The sequence below is a fragment of the Cornus florida genome, unplaced genomic scaffold (assembly GCF_030987335.1).
Source record: "Cornus florida cultivar Cherokee Brave unplaced genomic scaffold, ASM3098733v1 CherokeeBrave_3.0.0_Hap2_Chr06, whole genome shotgun sequence".
NCBI classification, from domain to species: domain Eukaryota; kingdom Viridiplantae; phylum Streptophyta; class Magnoliopsida; order Cornales; family Cornaceae; genus Cornus; species Cornus florida.
This window is the reverse complement of record NW_026775576.1, coordinates 77,762,669-77,774,814: the sequence shown is the minus strand read 5'-3', so window position 1 is coordinate 77,774,814 and position 12,146 is coordinate 77,762,669. Positions and strand designations below refer to the sequence as shown.

Genomic DNA, 12,146 nt, shown 5'->3' with positions numbered 1-12,146 from the left:
GTGCTTACGGAGTTCACAAACGTGGAAATGGCAATTAGGACCACTATTGGGATAAAATGTAAAAGATCGAGGATAGCTGCATTAGAAGACATTTCATGACAACAAGGGAGTCTGCAATATTCATATCCTCCTAAGTAGACGATTTCCGGTAAATAGCATTTACTAGTTAATATCTAAAGCATACTATTGAAACGGCATAAACAACCACGAGCTCATCTCCACAACAGTAACTACCATGCATTGCCATAAATGAAGATCAAGTTTAGAGCACCATAAGCAACAAAGAAAATGTGCAATGCTGAAGAATTTACATACTTGAGAAAGGATTCAGATCTATGGAACAGAAAAGAAATCCAAAGAGTATGATTGATAGAGACATTGTATGTTCTCTAACCAAATTGCATACTCGTTAAACAATTCAACGAAAATATGTTCTTCATCAACCGGGCACACCACCTACTCCATTGCCTAAGGTTCCATTTCTGATCTGCAACATGTAGTGCTCTCCAGATACAAAGCTGCAACAACCATTTTCAATAAAGGTAAAGATTTTCCATACTTAAATCTATATATACAAAGATCTACATAACAAATTATTTAACGAAGACATAAATAAAGACGAATGTTCTACTTAGCAGACAAAGCATGCAGAAGAATTGTATAGCTTAGAGAATATTATGTACTGCTTTAAGTTTATAGTTAAAAACCTAAACCAGGGAGGGGATATTGGCTATGACAATATGACAGTAAGGAATGACAATGACCGTCGCTTGGAAAACCCAAATCCAATAATTAATCCAAATTGAAATGCTAATAGTTTGATGCCACATTTAAATATATTTGGCACTTCACACATATACATCTTCTGCATCACTTAAAATAAAAGATTGAATTTATTACAGTTACAAACATACAAAAAGGGCGGGAGATGTTAGGTGAAATACAAAGGAAGCAGGCTTTGTTCACTGTTATGCATGCTATATAACTAATCAATGTCCACACTATGCAGCAGTGACCCCCCAAAAAACAGAGCAGGCTAATTGGACCGGTCTCAATGATCATAACCACAGACAAAACCAGATGACTTTATGAAGAATCCTAGTTGCAAGCTTGCAGCTGTGCTACCAAAGAGGACGGGTACTTGCCATCTTAATTGCAACCTTGCTGGAAATACATGCATAACCTAGGGAAGAGTACCCTTGAATGCTATATACTACATACAAAGTGAGAACTTTTCTCAGTATTTATAATGACTTTCTGAAATGTTATCATTTCTAAGACCTTTTGTTTTACAGACACAGTTTGAAGCATAAAATATAATTGTATGGCAGATTTCAGTTTTCTTTTTAGTATATGGGTACAATTGGGTTGATTACAATTGTAAAGCAGATTTTGATTTTCATTCTAGTATAAGATTGCAATTGGATCATCAATAAAAAACATTCTAGACTCCAAAGAAGATAACAAGAGGTGGGCATTCATATATAGTTACCCCAAAAAATGCGAGAGGAATCATCATTTCCTAGCCATTAATGCTCATGCTGCAAAATTAGAGCAAAACAATAAGGTGTCAGATATCAATAAAAGGAAAGAAATAAAGCTAAGGTTAGTGTCCAGCAATGCCATAACCACTATGAATCAATTAATCTATCAATTACCCACTAGCAACCTTGTGATCAAAGAAATACTAAAATAATTTTGATTGACCATATAGAAGATCACTAAAAAGTGTAAATTTGTACAGGGCACTATTGTGATATTACAATTAAAATAAGAAGAAGAAGAAGAAGAAGAAGGAATAAAAAATAATCAAATCGCTACCCAAAATGGCTTTTGAGCTCTTTTAATCTAGTAATACAAACAGTATTCAAAATGGCTCAAAAAGCAAAAGCAACGTTTTGGAAGATAATCCAAACAGGCACTAGGCATTCTTCCCAACAATATAGCACAAAATCGTCAACAAATCACATCACATTAAGATCAGTTTGTGCTTTCTTAAAGTTCAGATCATCAGGATAATTCTGATACATACAAGTGGCGAAACTCCAAATAACAAGAAGAATATAAATTATCTTTACACTATTCATCTTGCCATGGGATGTCATTGTGGAATCATGGATTCAAATTCAACCCTCCACTAGAGCAATGGGATGTCACTGTTCACACCTACAATTCTTTAATGAAAGACCCATCAATCCCCCTATTTGCTATTTCATTCTCAATGTAAGTCCAAAACAGTGAATATGCGAATAGAGAAACATAATCTTCTTTGCAATTGACATATCCAAATTCAAGTGTTAGTAAAAGTAAGACATCAACATAGAAAAAGGACAAAAAAAGAATATAAAGGAAAAAAGAGAGTATAAAATAAAGACAACACAAAGAAAAACAATTGCAATTTGAGAGATGCATAGAAAATCTTATACCAGATTCGAAACATACTGGAAACTCCTTGTTTGCTTCCCATTACCAAAAACAGTCAATGGCTCCTTCCTTAGGGCAAGCATTGTTATAGTCATAGGTTTTACTACTATCACTACTTATTTCATATTAAGTCCTAAGCTGCAGCGAAAAAGGGTGACTGATTCGTATACCGTCAAATGGATACTTCTCTACACTTAGCCAAGTTTTATGTTTCCATTTGTGCAAAAATCTACATTAGTGATATCATTTCAATTGTCCTCTATTCCTTTTAAGACTTTGGTAACCACAATATGTTGACCATAATATCTATACTTCGTTTGCCACCAGCAAAGAAAAGAAACAATAAACATTTGTCATTAAACAAAATTCAAGTAGAAGAGAGGTGGCAAATCAAGCTGCTTGAGGTGACAAACATTTATTAAAAATAAATGTACCCTTGAAAATGATTAGGGAGTGCAATGCACCTATCCTTAAACATTAACAATCCACACCCAATTAGAGGAACAACTTTACCATAGTTTACAGAACATCTCACCTTGGTGCTGTCTCTGTGGACGCATCGCGGCCCTTCGCACTGGAGCTGAAATTCAACAGAAAATTTGAAGACAATTTAACAATAGAAGATACTAACAACTAAATACCAATATCTCACCTAGCTCACCTCTTTGTGCCAGAGTCTGTGTGTCTGGAGCATCCTGGGCACGATGCTCAATATAACCTTCGATGCAAAGCAAGAGAAAGGTGTAGATGGATAAAGCCCCAAAAGCCAAGCAGGGGTACTCCAAGTCCGCGTAGAGATGAAATGAGAAAAAGATGACGATATAGAGTAATCTATCGGTTGGGGTATACGACAGCCCGGGGCGGAGAAGGGTGGCCATGGCCAGGGAATAAAGTGCCAGTAGAGCTTGTGCCACAACAATTTGCCAGTCAAGTAGGTTAGAGTTGGTGTTCAATGTTTTGAGAGAGGATGGAGGAACTAAAATTGGCTCGTTACACCCACCTAAGATCAAGTCAAGTATGTTAGGATTAGGGTTCAATGTAAGGGAGGATGATGGATCTAAAATTTGCTGCCCAGTGAAGCTCAATTCCGGCAGCATGGATGAAACACCTAAAGGATTGGTGCAGTTGAAGATATAGTAATCGAATCCAGGAGAAGGAGAGACGTAGTGACGTCTTGACCCAGATACCTGATATGTGATAAGCCCGGTGAAAATCATGGAGAGCCAGTCGGCAGTGGCCTTGAAGATCATGCCGGAGAAGAATTGGCGGGGGTGAAAAGGTCGCCTCATGCGGAGAATCACAGTGACAGCGAGATGGGCGATGAAGAGCAGGATCGGAAGCCATATCGGGTGGAACCCTAAGTGGTGATCCAGCTTCGAACCCCTAAAGGCAACGTAAACGCCGATCAACGAGACATTTGCCGCCACCAGACTCAGATTCCTAACTAGCCGCTCAAATTTTTTCCAAACTTGTCGGCGTTCACGCTCACCACCACGTCCGGCGATGAGCGGAGTTTTAGACGAGTAGTTTCCAGTGCAACGGGTGACTTTCCTGGTCATTTTTTCGACACTCGAGAGAACTAACGACGCTTGTTAATATCTTATTGAGTAATGCTACTTTAGGAGTCCCTCCCTTGTCATATGAAGAGCTCTACTTTGTTGAACCACTGATTTGTTTGACTTTTCAAATATCTCAACAAAACAGTCGGTTATATAAAAAGAGAACTCACGTTTGAGCGCTATCCTGCAATTAACAAATCATCTATCAAGCCATGTGAACCAGATTTTATGTAATTGGGTGTATTTTAGATCAAAACAATTGATAAGTATATATAAAAATTACACATTAAACCATGAAAGATAAAAGTCAAAACTTCCGTTATTAGAGACAGGGCCAGTCAATAATTGTGCGCCTGTGCAGTGTGCTTAAGAGTTGAGACAACTAAATAATAACTATAAATTTTTATCACCACCAATAAATAATTGTGCGCCTGTGCAGTTTGCATAAGACAACTAACTAATAACTATAAATCTATTATCACCAATAAATAATTATGCGCATGTGCAATGTGCATAAAACAACTAACTAATTACAATAAATCTATCAATTTAGGAGTGCGAAATTTTCAAAGGCACAAAATAAAATTGAAGAGAACAGTTTACTAGAGAACAGAAAACTGCAGCTTCTTTTACATTCATTGTTTATATAGCTACTAAAATTTGATGATTACAGATGACAAAAATATGTGGAGATGAGGTGACTATAAGGAGGCTGAACTTGTAGTACTGAAGAAGTAGTGGGACTTTTAAGTTATATGTGGCATCCACTATCATATATAGTTTTGTCTTTCACTCTTTGTATTAACTACACTCACGTTGTGTTTGGTTTTTTTTTGGGAGCCAATTACCCCTTTCTTGATTTCAGGATGAGGAATCAACTTTAGTAGCAGTGACTGGTTGATCATTGCTACAGAAGACCTGTGCAAATTAATAGAAAAACCATTAACTTTTGTTTTGTTAAAGCCTGCTCTTGATTTCCATGTGTTTGTACATTCTGATGGCAAGTGCTTTGACAGTATTATTAACTGAAATTCTAGCTGAGCCAACTTCAAATAACATCAATAATGGTGGTATGTATCTTCATATAAAAATAAAATATAAAAAAAAAAACCCTTAATTTGGCACTTTTAAGTATAAGCATAATTTAGAGATCGAAAAAGTTAATTATTACCACAACGGCTCAACCCAGAAGGGATCCTTAATTTTCGTAGGATTGAATGTGAAAATGCAAAAACTTATGAGGACAAGGGGTATGATTGCTGCTGTTGTGAGATTGGAGTGGAATTAGGGAGAGGAAAAAAAAAAAAAAAAAAAAGTGCCTGCCATAGATTATGGACTCGATCGCCATGAAAGACACGTGTAGAAAGGCACACATTTATAAAAATACTAAGAGAACCATAATATATTCATTCAGCTTTTGATAGCCATCACACACAGTGACACACACACACAAAAAACCCTAGTTTGGAAGCTACTTTTCACTATTGGAACAAAGGTAAAGGCCCGAATCAAACGAACCAAAATTAGAACAAATCAAATGATGAGATGAACGAAAGAAAGAAACATATATAAAAGATCGATTCATGCAAAAGGAGAGGGAAGAGAGAGAGGATGAACATGCCTTGTCACCTGAGGCGATAGTGGAGGCTGTGCCCGGCGGAGTGTCGAAGCAGATTGTGTCGTCTGAGACTTGCCCCAACTTAATTTTTTTTATTTTTTTTCCATCCCCTATGGGCCTCAAAATTTGACACCTCTAAAATTTGAGGCCCAAGGCGACCAAGACTTGTCCAAACATAATTTTTTTTTTTTATCCCTTTTGGGCCTCAAATTGGCCCTCTAAAATTTGAGGCCCAAGGTCGCCTTGGGCCAGGGCCGGCCCTGATTAGAGATTAGGGTTTGTTTGAAAGAGACCGTTAAATTAGGATTTGATTTGTATCTTTTTGAGTTGATGTGGTAATCATTCAAATTTTTTAATTTTTATCATTTTTTATTTTAGGACACTTGTCACATTACCTTTTTGCGTCAGATCAATCAAGGTAATCATGAACTTGAACTTCCTATTCACCGGTAAGTAGGGAAGTATTATCCTTTAAATATATGCATGGTATATATGTATTTTAAAATTAAGTATCATTATATAATTTTACACCTTACTATTGGTAATATACCTTTTAGTCGAAACTCAAACGTCTCTGGTTCGATTGTCTGTGCATTTCTCTCCGTCTCTGTAAGAATGTTTCTATGTCAAATATTTTATGAATGTAACCATAAATTAAAAAAATAAAATTAGTATTATTATTGTGAACCTTAGAGTAACACTTTCGAGCACTTACTTCAATGATACTTCTTAGACACTAATGAATGTGTTCCCTGCAAATGAATATGGTGTAAGCGTGTTAGCTCATTACAATTTCACAAAATTTCATTTTTTTAAGAATATTAGAATAACTCTCAGTATAAAGTTAGAAAATAATTAAAGTTCTGTAATAGTCTTAGCAGTAGATATATATAAGTTAAGATTTATATTTGTTTATTTTCATATCCACGCCTTTTTAGTTGGCGTTTCATGTCCATATTTGTGCTACTTATATCTTGATTGAAGTAGGGTTATTGTCGTAGTATGCCAGCATAGGAGAGAAATCTAGCAGTCCAACAACTGCTTCTTTCAACCAGTGACCTATAGTCATTTGCACCGAGTCTAGTGGAAAATTAAAGGCAGCCCTATTGATTATGTAGGCCTGTGTCCCTTTTGGGATATTGACCAGTTTACACTAACTCCGTTGTACTGCAACAGCAACCGATACTGCGAATCATGATTGAATATAAATATGAGACTTTTGGAGGGGTTGACCAGAAAAACCACAGAAGGTACTAATGGTATCAGTAATGACAGAGAGGGAAAGGGGATCACCATGGCAATAGAACATTAGATTATATGCAAAAATAAGGTGAGAAAGCTTGGTATTCTTGCAATTTCAGCTAGGGCTGTAAGTTGGGTGGGTTCAACCTGGCCCAGTCCCAACCCAACCTCAACCCGAATCGGGTTGGATTGGGCTAACCCGAATTATACTTAACATGGGCTATAGTAAAAACCCAGCCCGAATATTTTTGGGCCGGTCGGGTCGGGTTGACTGGTTGACTTTTTAAAAATTATATATATATTTTTTTGAAAATATATATATTATTAAAAAACAAAAAAAATTTAGGGCAAATCATTTCAGCCTCCCCTGTCTCATTCTCAACTCTCTCTCTCTCCAACTTCAAACTACAAAATCTACAAGAATCAGAAGTTCAAAATCCATATATTTCAGATCGTCTGCAAGAATCAAAAGTTCAAAATTCATATATTTCAGATCATTTCAGATTGTTCAAAAAATCAAAACCCATATGTTTCAGTTTCCATCGCCGGCTGTTCCAGTTCTTGCCGTTCGCAAGCTTCAGCCGTCTCAAGCTTGCCCCTCTCTCTCTGCAATTGCTAACTTGTATGTATGGGTTTTGTTTTTATTTTTGGAAGTGACGGCGGCGGCGGTGGATCGGCTGAGGACGGCGGCAGAGAGAGAGAGAAAGAGAAAGAAGAGAAAAGAAAAGAGAAAGTGAAAAAAAAAAAAAAAATTCGGGCAGAGAGAGAAAGAGAAAGAAGAAAGAAGAAAGAGAAAGAGAAAGAGAAAGAAGAGAGAGGAGAGAGAAAAAAAAAAAAAAAAAATTTCGGGCAGAAAGAAGAAAGAGAAAGGGAAAGAAGAGAGAGGAGAGAGAGAAAAAAAAAAAATTTCGGGCAGATAGAAGAAAGAGAAAGAAAAGAGAGGAGAGAGAAAATAAATTTCGGGGAGGAGAGAGAAAAGAGAAAAAAAAAAAAAAAAAATTAATTTTGGGTTTTGGGTTGGGTTCGGGTTGAGCCCGAGCCCAACCCGAATTGTCTGGGTTTTGACAAAACCCAACCCGAGTATGAACCCGATTTGTAAATTGCGTGTTCAAATTTTAAAATTTTTGAGTTGGGGTTGAGCTGGGCTGGGCTAACCCGCCCAACTTGCAGCCCTACTTTCAGCGGTATTTGAGCAAAAGTAAGGTGAGGGACTTTTTTCACTCACTTTTTGTTCATACGAGACTTGGACCCTCACCTTCTATTTTGGAAGGAGATGAAGAATCACTAAATTACAATGCCCTTGATGACTTCTCTCAAACTTCAATATGAATCCAAACTCATGGTTTTCCATCTAAACCAAAATTGAAAATAAAAAATATATATATATGTGCAAAAAAAAAAAATCTATGCTGAAAAGCTTTTATGTTTCACATTAACTGGATGCATAAACTAACTCTTCTTCATTTCATTCAGTATGGATGCTAGTCGCAGTCACACTTCGATGCATCAACTATCTCTTATTCAGTTCCATTCAGTTTGTATGCTAGCCTTAGACACACACCTGCTTATTTTAGAAATGAGTTTCATTTTCTTTTTTATAATTATTGATGAATTTTATGTATTTTGATGTATTACTTCCTTGAAATATTGGAAGAAACTAAAATGGAGTGAATCCAATATAGGTGATGAATTATTGGAAGCTTTTATGCAGATTTGTGTGACTTCTAAAAAAGAGATGGCACGAAGAGGAGGCGGCAAGGGGTGTGCCCCATCATAGGAGGGTGCTGTGTTCCTTGAGGCAATAGGGATCCCTTTCTCTACCAAAATTTACATAGCTGCAGGCGAAATCTATGGAAGACTCAAATCACTACATGGGAAGTATCCTAATGTACTCTATCATTCCACTTTGGCAACAGAAGAGGAGTTAAAACCTATCAAGCGGTACCAAAATCAGCTGGCTGCATTGGACTACATTCTCGCTCTTGAGAGTGATATTTTTATGTACACACTTTCTCTACTATATTTCTACTATATTTTTATTATATATATGTACTTATATTTTATTCCAAATCCATATATTTTTATCCATATTTGGATCGGTTGAATTGGATTTTGGCAGATTAATACAATATTGGGCAACTACACTATAGGGTTGTAAATTAGGGTTAGATTGAGTTGAACCAAGTTACTTCTAATTTTAATTAGAGCCAAAATAGCATTGAGGTCTGATTTTCATGTCAGCTCTAGCAATGGAAGGTGTTATAGTCTCTTTGGTCAGCTATTTGGAATCTGAAAACAATGCGGAAGATTTTGTTTTGTTTTTAGTGAATCTCAAAGAAAGGAGATTGGTGAAAAAATGATGCAGTGCCAAATTTGGCCAGCCTTCATTTGAACATTGATGTTCACTCTTTCATCTTAATAATTCTTCTTGTTGGGTTAAAAAAAAAAGGTTTCGCATTAGTTCAAACAACACTCCTTCAGCTGTAATATAGAAGTTGATTAATATAGAAATGATTGAATTTTTACTTCAATTTGAAAGAATCTCATGGCTTTCTAATAAAGCAATCCAAGATTTCTTGAACTATTCTTGTTGTTTTGATGCTGCTTATGATATCAAGAACAAGGCATAGAAAGTATTTTCAAATTTATCACTTTCCTAAATTAAAAAATAAAATGAGTGTAAGGATATCTTTTCTAATGTACATCACCCACTCTTTTATTTTTAGCTCCATCTCCTCTCACTTTTTGGATGGAAGCAAAATGGTGAGACAGGAGGAATGACTCATCCCTCCATTCTTTCCTTTCTCCCTCTTCTTGTCTCTTCACTACAGAAGAAGTCTGCTCCTCCTTTCCCATCTACCCTCCACCACTTTTCCTACCAAACAGAACCCAACATCTCTCTCTCTCTCATTATTGGAGAACAAAAATGTTAAAATGCAACAAAAGCACCAACCAGACTTCTAGGATGGAGTTCAGTGCCAACCCCGTAATAATTAGAACAAGGGACTCAAGCAACAACTTAGATCTCGAGCAAAAAAAGGAAGAAGCACGATTTAAAAGCTTTCCGAATGCCAATATAACACAAACAACCAAACCCAGTCTCTACACTACCTCAATGTTCAAAGATGTATCCCTATTGCAGCAACTACACTGGTAATAACAATCACATACCACACGTGTGTAAACCTACAGATTACTTCCTTATTCCATTATTATGGTGAAGCCAGAACCGGCTCAGTGCCAGAAACGTGAGATGCAGCATCCTCTTTCGAAATGGCAACATAGTTCACAGGAGCAATGGGCCTGTCACTGTCCCGTCTTCCATCTTTACTACTCAAGGACCTGGCACCATTTTGGTTAACATTCAGAGATAGCCGTCTGCTAGGAGTTCCATTCGTACCACCATTTGCACGTGGGCCCACCACCTTCTTTGTACCAAGTGGTCTAGCAGGGCTCGGCCTTGAACCAAAAATCGCTTCCTGTTCTGTGTTTAGTTGTTCATGGAACTTCTTTTGATCCTGTACCCTCAACAGATAACATAGTATAAGAAACACACTTGGACTGGTGATCAGCCACTGAAAGCTAATGTGAGATGAGAATTTATGTCAAGACTATTTAAGTACTATTTTGTAAATGGCATTTGATCCTATCTTATTATCTCACTTGGCAAATGTCAATCAATTTGTTGGGCTTACCCTCATCCTTCGTTTTTCTTCTTCTCTGTCATGCCTGAGCATTGCATACTCATCTAGCATTGCAAGCAGGGGAACACCATCATAGGTAAATGAGATGCCATGATCTTCTTCCCAAGCCCTTGTCTTGGCAACCAGAGTGTCAACAAGAGCTACATCGCCAAGAAAACCAATCAATAGGAGTTATTTGTGAAAACTTATTTGTTAAAATCAAGCAAATACCATATGGATGCATTTATGAGTTGCTATGTTTGCACTCAATGGACAAAACATGCGCGGATCTGTCTCCTAGGCATGAAACTGAACAATACATCCTTAATGACAACCTTCTAACAAGTGACAAATTTTCACTATTTTTTCAGAATAATGACAACCATTCATGATCTAAATAAAGTGTTAAGCCTCTCTCTCCAATCATCTCCTTGCCATCTTGTAGCATCCCGTCAATATGTTACATGGTTTCAGATTTAAGCGTCTCCGGATGTCGTAATATCTGACAACCCAAACAAGGTCTTCCCACTCCTTTCATCAAAACACCACCCTGTAGCTCCACATCCATTATAGTTTTTACTCCACTAAAAGCTTGCTGCTCAAATTGCCCTAATGGCTGACAAAACCGACTCTTGGTCTCTCACAATGCCCTAATTTCACCTTGTTCCGACCCAGACCAATGCTCATCTTTCTTAATTTTGCTTACTATCTTCTTTGTTTCATGTTTAAGCTTATGTATCTTATTATATATGTCTAAAATCGTCCTGCTTGCAATTAAAGACCTCTCAATGGTCATTAAACATTAATCCTAATTCAATCAATCTTTGATTTTTGAGGTAAAAAAAAGTCTTGATTGAGATTTGTTCAAGTCTCGTAAGCCAAAACAAAATCAAATGCAACAAACTAGTACCTTCTAACTAACATGTAACATTCTCTACTTCATTGACTAAAAGTAGTACAAGGAGGTTTGGTGGGTACAAGTGTGTGGGGTCATAGCAACTGGTCATAAATTTCATGAAGTAAAGAGACCTAATAATTCAAGTGTTACAAGGTTTACAGCGAAAATTAAAAGAAAATGAACTAAGAATACAAGCTTACACTATTAGAAGCACATGCAAGGCAATTAAGAGCCAAGTTTACAAGCTTGAAAGGAAAATACATGGACTATAAACGAAGTTTTGTCCACTGGAAAGGTAAAGGTTTTAGAGGAGTAAACTGTCTTATCTGTTTAGAGATGGTGTTTTGATTTGACAACAATCACTACGACGGCTAATTGAGTGAATTAGAGTCGAATGGCTAAGACATTGGGAATCTTGGTGACCGAAAATTGCTTTCTTGGCACTTAGTTAACTATTTTGAGCACGTTATCTATTCATGTATTGTCTTCGTCTGGAAAGGTTAATGCTCCAAAGGAGTAATTATGCAAATGTGACTGGTGCATGATCCATTTTCCTTTTATAAATGAGTTCTATTTATAATGATGAATTGCAGTCCATGCATGAATGAGTGCCAAATGTAGGGCCAAGTTGAGAGTTGGGTGAGAGCAAGTTGCGTAGGAGTACTCTAATCTAAGAAGAAGGGAACACTATGTTGATGGAATTGTAACAAGTAGAACAAATT

The 12,146-nt window shown here is 36.8% G+C and overlaps 2 protein-coding genes across 3 annotated transcripts; both read right to left on the bottom strand.

Moving 5' to 3' along the window:
• Positions 1 to 215: 215 nt before the first annotated feature.
• LOC132312200 (uncharacterized) lies at positions 216 to 4,164 on the bottom strand. 2 transcript variants are annotated; one of them, XM_059810465.1, is made up of 4 exons: positions 3,077 to 4,164; positions 2,960 to 3,004; positions 1,493 to 1,541; positions 216 to 518 (listed from the first exon to the last, which is right to left on the bottom strand). In XM_059810465.1, exons 1-3 carry the CDS (start codon positions 3,981 to 3,983, stop codon positions 1,537 to 1,539), a joined length of 957 nt encoding a protein of 318 aa, XP_059666448.1. In that variant the 5' UTR covers positions 3,984 to 4,164; the 3' UTR covers positions 216 to 518; positions 1,493 to 1,536. The 2 variants fall into 2 exon arrangements, with proteins under 2 accessions (XP_059666448.1, XP_059666449.1); XM_059810466.1 differs by having other exon boundaries at positions 3,086 to 4,164.
• Positions 4,165 to 9,925: 5,761 nt separating this feature from the next.
• LOC132314940 (65-kDa microtubule-associated protein 1-like) lies at positions 9,926 to 10,739 on the bottom strand. The gene is made up of 2 exons (XM_059813709.1): positions 10,539 to 10,739; positions 9,926 to 10,361 (listed from the first exon to the last, which is right to left on the bottom strand). Exons 1-2 carry the CDS (start codon positions 10,596 to 10,598, stop codon positions 10,056 to 10,058), a joined length of 366 nt encoding a protein of 121 aa, XP_059669692.1. The 5' UTR covers positions 10,599 to 10,739; the 3' UTR covers positions 9,926 to 10,055.
• Positions 10,740 to 12,146: the final 1,407 nt, after the last annotated feature.